The sequence below is a fragment of the Cottoperca gobio genome, chromosome 10 (genome assembly GCF_900634415.1).
Source record: "Cottoperca gobio chromosome 10, fCotGob3.1, whole genome shotgun sequence".
Classification (NCBI taxonomy): domain Eukaryota; kingdom Metazoa; phylum Chordata; class Actinopteri; order Perciformes; family Bovichtidae; genus Cottoperca; species Cottoperca gobio.
In genome coordinates this window covers 14,496,900-14,512,109 of record NC_041364.1, presented here as the reverse complement: position 1 = coordinate 14,512,109, position 15,210 = coordinate 14,496,900, and the positions used below count along the sequence as shown (strand labels likewise).

Here is a 15,210-nt window from a genome sequence, read left to right as displayed (position 1 = left end):
CTTCTGAAGTACGTAGTTTGTGTAGAGTGCGACTACAAAAACACACAAATCCACTGGCTGAAGCAGGTGGGATAAGGTGCAGATACACGCAGTGTGTATGTGCCTATGCAAGTCTATGCATCATTATAGTTGTTAGTTACTGATCACTCCACCAAAACCATGCAGAAACAGCAGTTTACCGAAACACTGATGGTGTTGATGGCCTGTCAAAAAGAAATGGCGACATGTTCAGTTTTGCGGTAAAAAGAAGAAGAAGTCAGACATGTTTCTTACCACGCTACCATTTCTGGTCTTGTTTACGTTTTGACTGATGCCTAACTTGAGATTCAGTAACACATGTCTGATGGAATATATGATGCAACCATAAATCTGGTCTCATTGACGCTTTAATGTCACTCACCTGGAAAGCATCTAGAAGTTTCCCATTGAAGTCGATGATGTCTGAGGAGCCTGTGGTGCCTTTTTCGCCAGTATAACCCTGAGGCAGGGACGGAGAGAAATGAACGAGATATACATAAACAACTGAAGATAATAACATTACAAGAGTTTATAACATAATTATTTTAGAGGGATACGACACATACCATGGATCCCTGTGGTCCTTGCTCTCCTATTTCCCCTTTGTCTCCCTGTTTGATCACACATATGGCATATTATGGTAAAAATCTCTCAGACAATAGACACGTAACATTTTTATTATAGAGTAGAAAACATGTTATGACTAAGAAAAGTACAAATTATTGCTGTGCGTATTGTTTTAATCAGTCTTCTACCTTAAATCCTGAGAGTCCATCCATGCCTCTCTCTCCTTTTTCTCCCACACCTGCCTCACCCTGTTTTCACACACAACATTCAACGGCAATGCATGAAAAGACAGATACATTGAAATAGTCAGCATGCAACATATGATAACTGATGAGTCACACATATCTGTACCTTCGCTCCTGGAGGACCCTGTTGCCCTGAATAGCCTGGCTCACCATTTTCTCCCTGTCAGTTCATAACAGTCAATAAATGTGAAAAGTAAAAAGTTTTGGTCACATGACTTCTGTAGAAAACATCACAAGTAATTTGAGGAAGTAAGGCAATTAAGTTAAGTCAGTAATCCATTAATGATCGTACCGGCTTCCCAGGCAATCCTTGTGGCCCCTGAGGCAGAAATATATTTGGTTAACATTATTATCCAGACAAAGACAAATCATCACCACAGACTGGTAATAATAATAATTAAACATCAGATTGCTTGAAGTGGATTTAAACTGCACTCACGTCAATGCCATCCCGACCTGGAAAACCCTGAGGAAGACAAAAGAGGAACGTAGTTATTGGCTGTAGTCGAAGAGTCAAAAACATTATGTCTTAAGTCCTTTCCTAACCACTCCTTGACCTCGATGGAAAACGTTATGGGAGCAAGTAAAGATGTGAAGGAAAATTCATAAGGACTCAGGAAAAGACAACCACGGTGCAAAGAGACCCTGACTGCACTTAACCTAGGCTACAAAATGAATGCAACGGTGGGCGTGCATCTTGTCAAATGTTGCTGCTGCAAGGCATTGTGTAACGGCATTGAAGCACCTTTCCTTAGCATTTAGAGAATTCCAACAGTTCCTTTCATGGCTGCTATTTCACTCAGTTAGGAACCTTCCTAACCTAGCTCTGGACTTCAGGTAAATCTCCTTTAAAGAGTCAAACCACTTCAGCCACTAGATGTCAGTGTTTCATAAATCATGACCAGTCCATGGACTCGAATCTAGAAAACACTTTTTCGGCGCCAGAATATGCTTTTTGAACAAATGACGGGACACAAAAGGAAAAACAAGATGCAGATGCTTCCACAGGGCACGAAGACTCACTGAATGGTTTCATATGCTACGGCCGTCACGGTCACCAGATCTCAATTGAACACCTGGGAGATTTTGGACTGCGACGTTAGACAGCGCTAACTACCACCATCATGAAAACACCAAATGGAAGAATAACAACAACAACCATAATTATTAAGACACTTTCTGTTGTTTTTTTCCTTTAACGTGTCACCCACCTGTATAGAATGTTTTTTGTTTTTTTGCAATTGGCAGGAGATGACTATGGAGCAAGATACGTTTTGAATTTGAAATACGTTTTTATCTTATTTGTATTTTGTTTAGTTTAGTTTTCAGAATCTGTTTGCTAGTTTTAGTTAAGTTTTGGTTTTTCAGAAATGTTTACTTTTAGCTTTTATATATTTAGTTTAGTTTTAGTTTGGGCCAGGTATAATGTCTCAGATGTATCTAGTTACATACAGGTTTATACAAAATACATGGTTGGAGAACTGTGTAGAAATGGCCACAATCTTTAAATCTTTCGATTTGGGAATTAACTTAAGTTGCCTACTTTTTCACGACCACACTCAAATTCATGCCTTTGTTGTTGTTTACTGGGATGAAACCGTTGCATTTTCCCACGAGTCACTTTACATGTTTGCATCCTCGTCTACAGTTAGTCTGAGATTAAGTAGTGATATATTATAGCTGGAAAAACAAAAACTTAAATTCATTAATTTTTATTTTTACGAGTTTATCTTTAATCAGGGAATATTGTTTCAGTTTAGTTTTACTTAAAATATATCGTTTAGTTTCAGTTTATGATAATAGCCCTGCTATGGAGCCCTGAGCCAGGACTTGGTATATGATGAGTGATGAGAACCTCCCCTCCACACAAACACCAAGAGAGCATTACATGTTCTTTTTCTGGAATCTGTCAATCAGTGATTTGGCTTATTTAGGTGAGAGACCTACTGGGGTTCTCCCGCTCTCTCTCTCCCTCCCTCCCTCCCTCCCTCTCTCCCCCTCTTCCCCTCTCTCTCCCCCCCTCTTTTGTTCTCTCTCTCTCTCTCTCCCTCTCCCTCTCCCTCTCTCTCTCTCCTCTCTCTCTCTCTCTCTCTCTCTCTCTCTCTCTCTCTCTCTCTCTCTCCCTCTCTCTCTCTCCCTCCCTCCCTCTCTCTCCCTCTCTCTCCCTCCCTCTCTCTCCCTCTCCCTCCCTCTCGTTTTCTCTCTCTCTCCCTCTCTCTCATCTCTCTCCCCCTCTCCCTTCCATCCTCAGTTGGTCGAGCAGCTTTTTAACCTCTTTCCTCACTCTCCTAGTGTTTTGATCCCTCCTCCACAGCAGTGGGAAACAAATCACGTTGCATATAGTTTTTATTACTACTTTTATCCGGAGTGCTAAAAGGATGGATGAAGAGCCATTCAGATGTCAGATACATTTCCAAATGCAAACGATACTAAATTTACTACTAAAGTGATTTCCTTAACTTAACTTAATTCCCTAATGTTGAAGTAAAGCAAATGTTTTTTATGGACACATCCAGCAGTTTCATGAAGCAACCCATCAGACAGAAACTAGCTGCAACTTTTCCTTCCACTAGATACAAACAACACTGGTTCAAGGACACCCACACTGGCAGCCTTGCTCACTTTCTCCTGCTCAACCTACTCAGACATCTGCCCACAACATGGAGCTCTTAGCGCCACTCTGCTTTGTTTTGCTGTTACGGGTTTTGCAGCGCCTTTAATCAACTTGGAGAATCCATTTACAGGACGGGCCCTCTCTCTTGGACCCGTATGCTTTAAGTAATTTTGTGCGATGTGCTGGCTTTCTCTTTTGTCAGTTCTGCGTAAGCTCTCCACTCACCCACACTGAAACAAACTTTTTCCACTTGAATCCCTTTACTGTCCTGTGCCAGTTGAGGGTAACAGAGCATTTATTCCTTCATTTGGTTAAACAACAATAACCTTCATAGCCTCTCTCTCTCGCTTCCATCCTACAACCACAGCTTTAAGCTGCCGCTGCATACGAACTAAACTATGGGAAGCAGAAAGTACATTTTGAGAAACATAAACTGCCTCAGGCGAGGAGTACAACTATTGTTTGGTGAGGCCAGCAAACTGACCATGAACTCGCCGCAGTGGCATATCTGTTTCAGGGGTGCACAGCGACACAGTCGTGGTAGGAGGGTGGGAGAATTGGGGGCGTGTTGGAGAACTTTGTGGCCGCCGTCTTACACAAAACAGATGAGGCCAGGAGTAGAGTTGCTATTCTGGGAGCTTTTAGGTAAGCCACAGCTCACTAGCAAACCCCGAAGAATGAGAATATGGGTTCACTTCAATTTACTGCATAGACCCTTTCCCCCTGAATGCATGTGTATAAATGCACTTTCACACACATACACACACACATTTGCAATCTGTCACACCCTGCGGTTGAACCCTACCAGGTCAACACAATTGGTGTAACAGCAGCCCCTGATGACTGAGGTGCTTTACGGGACTACATTCTTTGTGGTGTAAGTTTGAGGATGAGGAAAGGGGGGGATGATGGAGAAGGATGAGAATAACAGCAACTAAGTGGAGTGTGTGGGTGTGTATGGGTGCATTGTATAGTGTAGTGGGTGTACATTTGGCATTGTGATGCTTGAGGAGAAGCTCTTACCGACTCGCCAGCAGGGCCACGTGGCCCGTCCTTGCCTGTGTTCCCAGGGGGGCCTCGGGGACCGGGGGGACCCGGCGGACCAGGAGGACCAGCGGCTCCAGCCTGGCCTTGGTCACCCTGAAGAAGAAAAAACAACAACAGAAGAATAAGGAAAATAATGACATTAAAAATGTGTCTTTTCTTAGCAAAACATATTTTTTATAAATAGTTCTTCGTCTTTGATTGCCTTTAGTCTATGCTTGTCTGTGTCAGTACAGGTGAAAGTAGTGGCAGAAACCTGCGTTTCTTAAACCAGTCAGAATGGTTAAAGGCAGGCCTAAATATATTTGGTCCACAAAATATGACAAATTCACTTTGAGATGCAGCAAATATTCAAAACATATTCCTGAAACCTTCAGCAATTAATTTTTTGGCACCTTAGCTGGCAGAAACGACTGAAATATCATCAACCTTTACGTTGATATAGGGAATTTGTTAGCAAGCAGTTGTTTATTTACTCATCCAGTGGGTAGGGAGCAACATTAGAATTCATTTGTTCGTGTCCAATATTCACTCTCCTCAAGCTTTTTTTGGTCTCCTCTAACTCATCTGCTTTTTATCTACTAAATGTTCCACTAACTGGTTGCTAACTTTGTCTATCTGTGGTTTTGTGCTGCGGTGGGTTTACATGTTTTTTAATGAAAAGAGCTGAAACTGCCGAAAACAACATTATATTACACTATACTAAAAGATGAGCTGAGGAGATCTGCGGGTGATTATCCTCTGTGGGTACATCACTATGAGCAACTCCTTTCACATATAAATAGCCATGATTTAGTGTCAATCTAAAAACATTTATTATACAATACACAGAATTAACCATGTAGGCCTTTCTGCATAGTTCAAAATCTAAATTAAACTTTTCCACCATTAGCATGTAGCTTATTAGCTTAATTTGCTAGTCGTGGTAGAGATTTAAGAAGTGCCAACACAGGGAGCCTTGGGGAGAGTGGAGTTGCCCACAGCAGCAGCCTTCATCTTGTGAGTCAGACTGATATTAAGCCACAAAATTAAACACACCCATGCTGACAAATGCACTTCCAATTGTTAACTGAGAACAACGTGATCTGTTTCTTTCTGTTAATGCTTTAAAAAAACAAAAGGAACTGTCACCTCCTGTTAAAGATCTTTTCATCACTGGATTAACATCTAACTGGGGACCCTCATGCTTATGGCAAACAGAAACCATTAACGCACTAAAAGTCCTGCTCACCACTGAAGAGGATGTAGGCTCAGTGTTGTCTATATAGTCACATGGTGACACTTCCTCTGCACCCTCTCATCTCTACAGACATGTGGTGCATTAGGGTTTGCTTTGTTGTGGCAAGCAACATGGTACATCAAGCCCTTTCAAGATAATTATATTACCAAGACCTTCAAATAGACTAAAAACTTATTTTCTTGCACTGATAATTATTATGTCTCTATTAAGCTCAGGCTTGAACTAAACTGTGGCCAACAAAGCTCTTCTATTCTCCTTGTAATGAGAAGCACACATTTCTTGAGGCTCTCTGAAATGTGTGTGGTTCATCTTCCAAGATGTTTTCCTACATTTTAGGATGCTTAAGAACTTATATAAACAATTTCACATAATAAGTCATGTTAATACATCTACACGAGGAAACACACACGGGAAAACTTCATGAAATCAATGACATGCAACATGACTGAGAAAGTATGAAAGAACGGATGGCTGATCAGAACATGCATAAGAAAGGTTGGTTAAAGTGTTAAAAGTGCACACATGCCTTAGTTGTGGTCTACCTTCAGAAAGCGTCTCTGAAAGCTACTGGATTGCTCTCCAACGAGAAAGCCATGGTCATATCTGGGGAAGACCATCTGAGATGCAAGAGGTGCAGCAGGGACAAAAAGTAGAAAAAGGAAAGAGTGGAAAAAGAGAGGATGGAGGGTGTTGAAGGACAAAAGAGAAAAGAAGAGCAAGAGATAAATGAGTAAATAAGTCAGAAACTCATAGTTAATTAAGAGAGCGCAGCTGAGAGTCCAACCAAGAGGGAAATGACTGCTGTGGAAAAAACAGATGAGAGTTCAGCAGCCTCTGAAGCTGTAAGCCAAAAGAGAAAGCTCAAGAAGAGTGTTTTGCTCCTCTATCTGCAGGGATAGTGACAGATCAGCAGCCTAACTGCTGGGAGGACTACAGAACACTTCGCTCAGAGGAACAAACCTTGACAGTGAGAATCTGATTACTGTGCAGACCTGCATATGTGCTGTAGTTAGGAGGACCCTGGAGAGAGGAAGTGAGAAAGGAAGAGGTGAGCAACTTGTAGCATACCAACGAGGTTGAAAAAGGCTCAAGTCTCGTGACAAGATAGATACACATTTACAAATGATCAGAAACTCATCATCTGCAAATAGTGAGACATGTGTTTCAATAAAACTGAGAAATCAAAACTGAGACCCTGTAACTGTCCCCTTTGCCCTTTCAGAAACAATATCCTGGGTCTCTCACTCAAACCTATATTTAATTGTGCGTGTGTGTGTGTGTGTGTGTGTGTGTGTGTGTGTGTGTGTGTGTGTGTGTGTGTGTGTGTGTGTGTGTGTGTGTATGTGTGTTCCATTGAATGTCTTCCCATCCTTTCCTATGTGACCAAACCAAACAGAGGTGGCTTTGCTCTTTCCAGCCGACACACAGTAACTGTGATGATTGTCTGTCAAGCTGAAAGGAGCAGAGTTTGTCTGCCGCCACAGAGCTCGGAGCACCGTGTTGCTTCTCTGGTTGAGTTCCCTCTGAAAACACAAGGACGGAAGGATAGAGACAAGATCCAAAAGAGGAGGGAGGATGAACAGCAGGGGGATAGTAGGGAGAGAAAGAAGGAGAGCTGCTAGCCCGCTCATGGCTCATATCTGAGGTTTTTCCGACACCGAAGACCCCTCCTCCTCCTCCTCTCCTTGCCTGTACACTCCTCCCCCCCTTTGCTGTCACATTCACTCATTCACACTGTCCCCACCATGGAGACCACATACACATATGCTCCTTAAACATCTCATAAGAGAATACGCTGTTTCACAGTGGGATTCCCCTTTACCTCGTTCTCATCAGAATTTAGGCTGATCAAGTTTCCAGTTTTATTTGTCAAATGCAGGTTAACACAGGGTTAACGGTACAATGACATGTGTTTGAGAGAGACAGCAGGTCAGCTCAGCAGTCAAATAAGAAATATAAAATAGATACTAAGACAAACAGCTATTCAACATTGGAACCCCGTCTAACCATGGCCTTTTTGTAGCTGCTACGGGGGAGGAAAGAGGAAGGCTTTGGCTGGGGATGAAACTCTCATCATGGCTTGTCTTTCAACACAGCCGCCAGACAAACCTAAACATGCATTGACAATGTCCTACATATGAATGTGACATAATGGAGGCTGGGAAAAATGGCTACCATCTTTATGCCATTCAATAAAGGTTGTTTTGGAGAAAGATGCCCTCCATGTGACCTATTGTCACATCTGATTGTGCTTTATCATCCCGGTTATCCTGTGTTTGTAATCTGATCTGCGACCAGATTCAGCCTGACAAATGCACTGAAAATGATGGACTGACAGGAAGTCACATTGACAGAGATTCATTGCCACTTCCTGTTTTCACATGTTTTCTCTCATCCTTTTGTAGAGTTCAGAGGTAAATCAGCGTACAATGTTGAGATCAGGGCAAGGTGATGACTGAGCTTATTCACTGATGATGTACTGCCACCTTTTATCTGCTCAACCTCAGTGGGCTTTGATTCATAGCTGTTAGGAAAATCATGTTTTAAGCATTCAGAGACCAACAGTTTTTCATTTGCCATATCTATGAAAATGTACCTAAGTGCCAAACCTCATTCATAAATACAGGAGTTTGAGGAGCTGCATGGTTTATTTTGAACCAAACCTGTGTCTCTAAGCGATACTCTGAGGTTTTTCGCCTGCAGACTTATCCAAGGACATCCAAGCTCCAGAAGCCTTGTCCAAATGCAATATTTACCATTTGGAAGAAGTATATAAAGCAGAATGCCAAAAATATTTAATTCTTGCACAAACTATTACCTCAAAATCTGAAGGGATATGGTGGAAAATCAAATGGCGTAGGCCTTGATAGAAATCAGGAATTCCTGTAATGTTTCTGAGCCGCATCATAAACATTGTTCTGCTGCGCTGCTCTGTCAAATTTACACTCCATTTGTGCTCTGCTATAAAACAATAGGCATTCATTCATCATTGCAACACACAATGTCATGCCAATATGGTCAGGTTCCAACTCTGAATAGATTTATGACTACACATCTATTTCTAATTATTATTCTAAACCTCATTTGTTGGATATGTTTTAAATAATCTTAGAAACAATAAAGACAAGCAGCAAGTGGCTAAAAGCCTTTTTAAGAGGAACATTTGTAGTTTTTATAAATACTTAATGTGGGAGTATTTTGAAAGTGTAAGTGGCTCAAAGTCAGAGTTATGATCATCAAGAAAAGACCACTGCCAATATAGAAATGACTGGCTAATAGTTTTTGTCTGGTGAATGTAGTTATAGCCCTTTAGAAACTAATGGTTATTGTTATTATTTCTTTTGTTGGGCTACGTCAGTTATTATAAGCTTCTGCTATCCACATGACTTATCTGAATTTGCTGAATGTATATAAACATATAGATCTAAATATATCTGGTTTTGTGAAAAGTTAAGTCAAAATCCATCATGAAACAAAAAACATTAGAGGAAAAGAAGCGTTATTGTAGTTTGTTTCGTCAGATCAATCCAAAGTTATTCAATTAGAAGACCAAGAGAACAGAAAATATTCAGACTTAGGAAGCTGCAACCGGTGAACTAAATGTTTTCTTAAAAAATAATATACAATTATCGAAATGATTGCAGATTAATTATTGATAAATGACTAACCATTTCAGTTCTATGCTATGTTTCTACAATTTAACTAAGATTTCCTTGCATGCGACCATGACCTGATATTATATTCTCAACATAATCACAACAACTAGAAAAAACAACATTCAGGATTCATGGGGTACATGCCTTCTTCAAAGACTCCAAGCCGCCTACTATGTAAAGCACATGGGGCTTATTTTAAAACCACAGTGAATGAAATAGGAGATAATTACATAGATCTCATAGTGGGTGGAATCATATCACATGAAAAGACAACATTGACAACATGGACCAGATGCTGAGCAAGGTTACTCTGTAATATTAAAAAAACATAGTTTGGTTTCGACGAGATCGCAGCTTTGCCTCACCGCCCCAACCATCGGGTTTTGATGGTGACGTTTAAATATTTCCAAAGTTCTTTAATATCATCATTTGTCATCTCTGGCTTTGGAGATGTGGGCAACTCAAACCTCATCATAGGAGCAGGACTTTGTTGGTGCAGTTGCTGGGGAAGCCACGCAGGGTAAACACACTTTTCGTCTGAATTATTAAAAGCATTGAGTGTTAAATGTTATGTGGGTAAAGTGACTAAACTTCATCAGAAGTTTTCAGGTTTGCACGAGCACATTGTCCCCCCAGCGTGATGACAAGAAAATGATGAGTAGTTTTTTAGATTTTATAAAAACTCCTTTGATTTCCAATTTGTGATGGTCTGTTACTCTGTCTGGTTTGTGTTTGAATCTCAGGCCTTCTCCTGCTGCGTATGTTCCCTGTGTTGGCGTAGATTACTGAGTGGTGTCTTCTTCTCAATCTTCACATTTCAATCTTGGCAAAAAAGTGAAAATGTCCTTTAAAGTAATGGCTTTATGGAATTTTGTAAACTCTAGTTATTAGTTATGACCTTGTTGTTTAACTTTTGGTTCTTTCCATAACGGGAAACGGCAAAGATAGATTTTCTAAAGTTCCCAAATGATGCTTAATTCTTTTTTTTGTTTTTTTACTTCACAAAAAATGTGTGTCTTCTAATGACCTTAAAAAGGCAGTGAAAATCAAAAAAGGAGACAGAGAAAGACAAAAGAAGACAAAAGCTGTAAGGAAGATTTAAATGGAAGCTCATTTTTAAATTGCAAAGATCTGCTGAGGAACATAACAGGAAAGGTATTTTCAGCCAGGTCAGCTGTAGTGAAAAATAGCTTCTAAAATACACATAAAACTGTGACAAACATTTTCACACGTTTCCCCTATACATAAAATACATAAAACATGACTTACCCTTGGCCCAGCGTCTCCTTGGTCACCCTGGGTGAAAAACAGGAAAATGATAATTGTCAGCAGTTATTACCACTGTATATACACACAGGACAAGGCATGCAATGAAATACTGCTACTGTAGAGCTGCGACAGACAGGTTTAAAAACGAATACTTGTGTACGGGAAGGAAGGTCATCTGTACCCAAAACATCTCAGGAAGTCGACATTTACTGCATAAATCATTTGACGAGACACGATGGTAGTAGAAGTGGGAGCACACATGCTGGAGGTTGTTGTTTCTGATGAGGATTTGGAGTTCATGTTCTCATCTCAGAGCAAGCATGATTACATGAGAAAAGAGCCAATTTTCCAAACCCCAGCATCACCTGTCATTTACAATCCCCGCTCATCAGACTGAATCCTGCTCTGACAGATGCTGTTTACTGCAGTTGTTCTTGTGGTTGCGCTTATCTGGACAATTTTCGCTTGAGCGCAAAAAAACGTACACACATAAAGTTACACATCGGTGTGTGTACACAAATGACCACATGCATGAGTCTTCTCTGCCAGCTCTTTCAGTTATTACGGTTGCTCACATCTCGGGCTGGGCAGAGGTTCACAGAGCGGGAAAACATCTGGCTATAATCGCGCCCTGCAGAAGGCCTGTAAACCTGTTTAGTGCCCCTTGACGTGAGAATGTGCAGAGACATACGAGCTCCTACATAACTACATGTAATCTATGGCTCGTTTGATGGGCGCGCAGTGAAAACGTGAACATGGGAGGGCGATGCAGAGAACACCTGTGAGGTTGTGTGTAAATGTGTGTGACTGAGTCTTTCTGAAGCTGTCCGGCTGTAAACGAATGTGAGAAATACATCCATACAGTGCATTGACTTGTCTGGCAGGGTTGTTGAAGCATACCTTTTCTCCCTTGAGTCCGGCTGGTCCCTGTAGGAAGGACGAGATAATCGGAGACAGTTGGTCAAGATAAATCAGTTATCGTAGGAGAAACATACATTACAGCTTCATCTGCTACCAGGAAGCATTAAATAAAATGGTAAAGCAAGGCAGTAATACCACCTAATGCAGCTGTGCTATGGAGACTGCTCAATCACAAGTCACTTTTGTCTGAGAATATTTCACAAATGCTAACTTAATACACGCTCTACAGGCCTATGTGTTCTGTGTGTTGTGCAGTTTGATATCGTCTCATGAACACCAGGCCCACAGATTGGCTGATCCCTGTCAGTGGGGCTGTGATGTGCCCTCTCTCTGTCTGCCTGTCTCAGTGGCACAAGGACCCCAAGAGTGGCGGCACCACAAACGGCCGACTGACAGATAGGACTACAGGGACTCCTGCCACCAACTGTCTCTGATCTCAGCCACTGTCTCTCTAAAAATGGATACAGTGAGCAGGTCTTACCTCTTACAGCTCAATCCCCCCTTTTCACATCTCTGCTCTCTAAACTGCCTGTTCTTTTCACTCACTCATTCGGCTTTTATTCAGTCTCTAAATCTGCCATACGATCTGGCGTGAAGTCTCCCTTTTCTGATTTGTTCCCCCTTTCCTCACATCTTCTCTGTCTGGCAGACATTTTGTCTGGACTGGAGCTCTAATTGTCTTCAGGAGTACTGAAGAGGGGGGTCCGGTGCAGAGGATAAGCAGTTTGTTGTTAATGTGACTGGCCACATGATGACAGGCTGCAGCTTATCTCCTGCATGCTCTGCTCTCTCCTTCTGATCAGAGAGAGAAGAGATGGAGGAGGAGGAAGTGACTCCTCCACTCCTCCGGTAGGTGTGTAATTATCAGGGGGGATTTTCAATTTCAGTTCAGCCTCTTTAATCCAAGTACAAACTCATAAAGTCAACGCAATCAGTGTTCAAATCAAGCTAACTTTGTGAAATCCCGACGTCACTAAAGAAAACAGAAATGTGGAGAGTATCAAGTAGCATTTTGAAACGTGTATAAAATGCATCTAGAATATTTTCAATATTTTTTGGGACGTTTTCCACCTTTTCAACTAAACTGTATCCATGACAACTGAGCAAACTCTATCCACTGATGAAGGCCACAAGATGTGTTCGAAAGCTCCAGTTTCAAATTGTTTTTGTTCATGGTCAGTTTTTATCTTTGTTTTTTTAGTTAATGGTGCTCGAACTAACTTTTCTCTTGTCAGTATTGCTTTAAACTTACATTTATTCCTGTAGGCTAACCCTCTGTGTTGTGGCCGACCGTCGTCCATCAACAAATCAAACTGCTTTTCTTCATCTTCCCCCACACAGAGTACTTAGGCGACTCTGGTCTGAGTCACACCTGTTGGGGTTTTACGGCAGACGCTCTGCGATGAGGAGAATCCTCTTAAATGAGAGACCCAGCTTGAGGTCTCCTTTTGCAGGAAACAACAGCTTAATGGTGTTTAGAGAGGAGCTATTCAAACAGCTCTCATTATGCTGTGAGGAGTTTACATTTCAGCAGACGACTCGTCCTTCTCGTGGTTAAAGTGCCCAGAGACGGGGGTGCTAGGGAGGGCACTATAATGACTTTTTAAAGAGCCCCTGTAGAGGTTATAAACTTTATTCTCTCTCTCACTTTTCCCACTGGTGTGTAACCCATTCGCTCTGCTTCCCCTGTTTCCACGCTACAGCTGGGTGTGTCTGGGGGTGCGGCAGGGTTTCAGGGGAAGGGTGATAGATGAGACTCAGAGGTGAAGTGCAAAGGGGATTTCAGCACTCGGTTAAGTTGAGCCATGAGTCCCCCGTGGCTGTGAGCCCTGGGATGACTTAAGAGGTGGAACAAGAAACAAGACTGCTACCGTGTTTTTTCACTTAGTTTCAACGTTCCCTTAGGAACAGTAAAGATGATTGATGAAGTAAGACAGGTGATGGTTTAGCAAACCATCACCTGTCTTACTTCATCATCAAATACCCACCTGCATTCACAGAAAATCATTGAGAATACATTGCTTCAGTGTAATTGTGTTATAAGCAAACTAAAACAAGACAACAGGTGTGTGGTGTCATACCGGGCTTCCCTTGGGACCTGGAAAACCCTGAGCGGAGAAAAAACAGAGTTAAAATCAAACTATTGTCAGTCACTTAAAGCATGTTTCACACATTTGATTGTGTGAATACTCACTGGTTTCCCATCCAAGCCAAGAGGACCCTGTTGTAGGTCAGATAAAGAGACATTACAAAAGAGAGACACAGAACCATTAAATGAGTAGGTGCCTTTTTGGGAAATATGATTATTTACTTTCTTGCCATGAGATAGAAACACACAACTATTATTTTAGGCCTATCTAATCACTGTGACACATAAAAAGTCCGGCACATAACCCCTATAACTCATTTTTACATTCAGGTTTTTGTACAGATGAGATCAAATGTTTTTTTTTTTTACCGTAAGACAGAGTCAAGCTAGCTATTTCCTATTTAAACTAAGAGTATCCCGTCTCTAACTACATATTTAGCATACAGAATTGAGACGTGATAATCTCAGAAAGAAAGTGAATGAGTGCATTTCCTTTAATGAGTTGCTTCAAAAATGTCTGTTGTAAGTTTGCTGTGAACAAAGAATATGATTAAGACACTATTTGTTTAAATCCACAGACAAAACTTTCTTCCCTCTTTCAAAATATCATAAACTGGCTGTTATTTATTAGTAGTAATGTTTGAGTCTTGTCTCCGTATCTCCCAGGAAACAATGTAAATGATCTTAGCTTAGGAAAAACAGTTAAGTGAATTTGACAAGACAAACGTTTCAAGGAGGACAGTAAAAAAAGCGTGCTTGTAAACGACAGAGAGAAACAGCTGCAATTATTGGATGAAAAAATAGCAAAATGAAGAACTTTTTATACAAACGTTCTATGTATATCCTGCCCCATTTAACTGTGTGTGTGGTTGGTTTGAGTGCACACATGAGACTCAAATATTAAGACGTTTCCAGGTGGTTTATAATTATTCGAAGATTTAGAGTGTGGTGTCCAACACGATAGACTCTGGGTGGATTTGGTCCAGCTGTATGAAACTTCCACACCACCGCACATCTACCGTGTCTCTGTATGTTTGTGGTGATGAGGTAATCCAGCAGGCGGTTAAGTATGTTTAAAGTCCCTATCCAGCCTCACACAAGGGCTGACACAGCAGTTGGAGTAGTCCACTTTGTTTACCTCAATAAAAACAGCCGAGCAGTCATTGAACCTCCTCTGCAAAGCAACATTCAGTTCAAAGACACACATCTTTAGATCCCTTTTCAAACATAAAGGAACAGTTGGATCAAGTGTTCCAAAAACACTTAAATGTGATGTATGTAGTAAACGCTGGTGTTGACTTCCTCCTTAATGACAGTACTCAAAGTTAAGTTAACAGTTTCTACAGGGTCCCTTGAGTTGTGGGTTGCTCAACCCCTCACAGTCCTCGGACTATATGTGAAATAAGACACTTCACAGAGAGAATGTTAAACCCGCTGACAACCTTTGTCTGCTAGAGGAATACAATGCAGAAGAAAGTGTGTTATTAAGTAGTTTCAATCAACTTAACGGAAATATGAATCAACAGTAGGCTGCTTGAGAAAATAAA

General features: G+C 41.2%; 1 protein-coding gene across 2 annotated transcripts in view; it reads right to left on the bottom strand.

The window, feature by feature from the left end:
* col23a1a (collagen type XXIII alpha 1 chain a) overlaps nt 1–15,210 on the bottom strand; it is a 117,354-nt gene that overhangs the window by 9,285 nt on the left and 92,859 nt on the right. For both annotated transcript variants that reach the window (XM_029441538.1, XM_029441539.1), the window contains 13 exons: nt 13,769–13,795; nt 13,656–13,682; nt 11,554–11,580; nt 10,654–10,680; nt 6,271–6,345; nt 4,468–4,584; nt 1,270–1,296; nt 1,123–1,149; nt 937–990; nt 774–833; nt 585–629; nt 401–478; nt 180–203 (listed from right to left, as the gene is read on the bottom strand). In XM_029441538.1, coding sequence (XP_029297398.1) covers nt 180–203; nt 401–478; nt 585–629; nt 774–833; nt 937–990; nt 1,123–1,149; nt 1,270–1,296; nt 4,468–4,584; nt 6,271–6,345; nt 10,654–10,680; nt 11,554–11,580; nt 13,656–13,682; nt 13,769–13,795 — 615 coding nt within the window. The remainder of the gene's footprint in view (nt 1–179; nt 204–400; nt 479–584; nt 630–773; nt 834–936; nt 991–1,122; nt 1,150–1,269; nt 1,297–4,467; nt 4,585–6,270; nt 6,346–10,653; nt 10,681–11,553; nt 11,581–13,655; nt 13,683–13,768; nt 13,796–15,210) is intronic.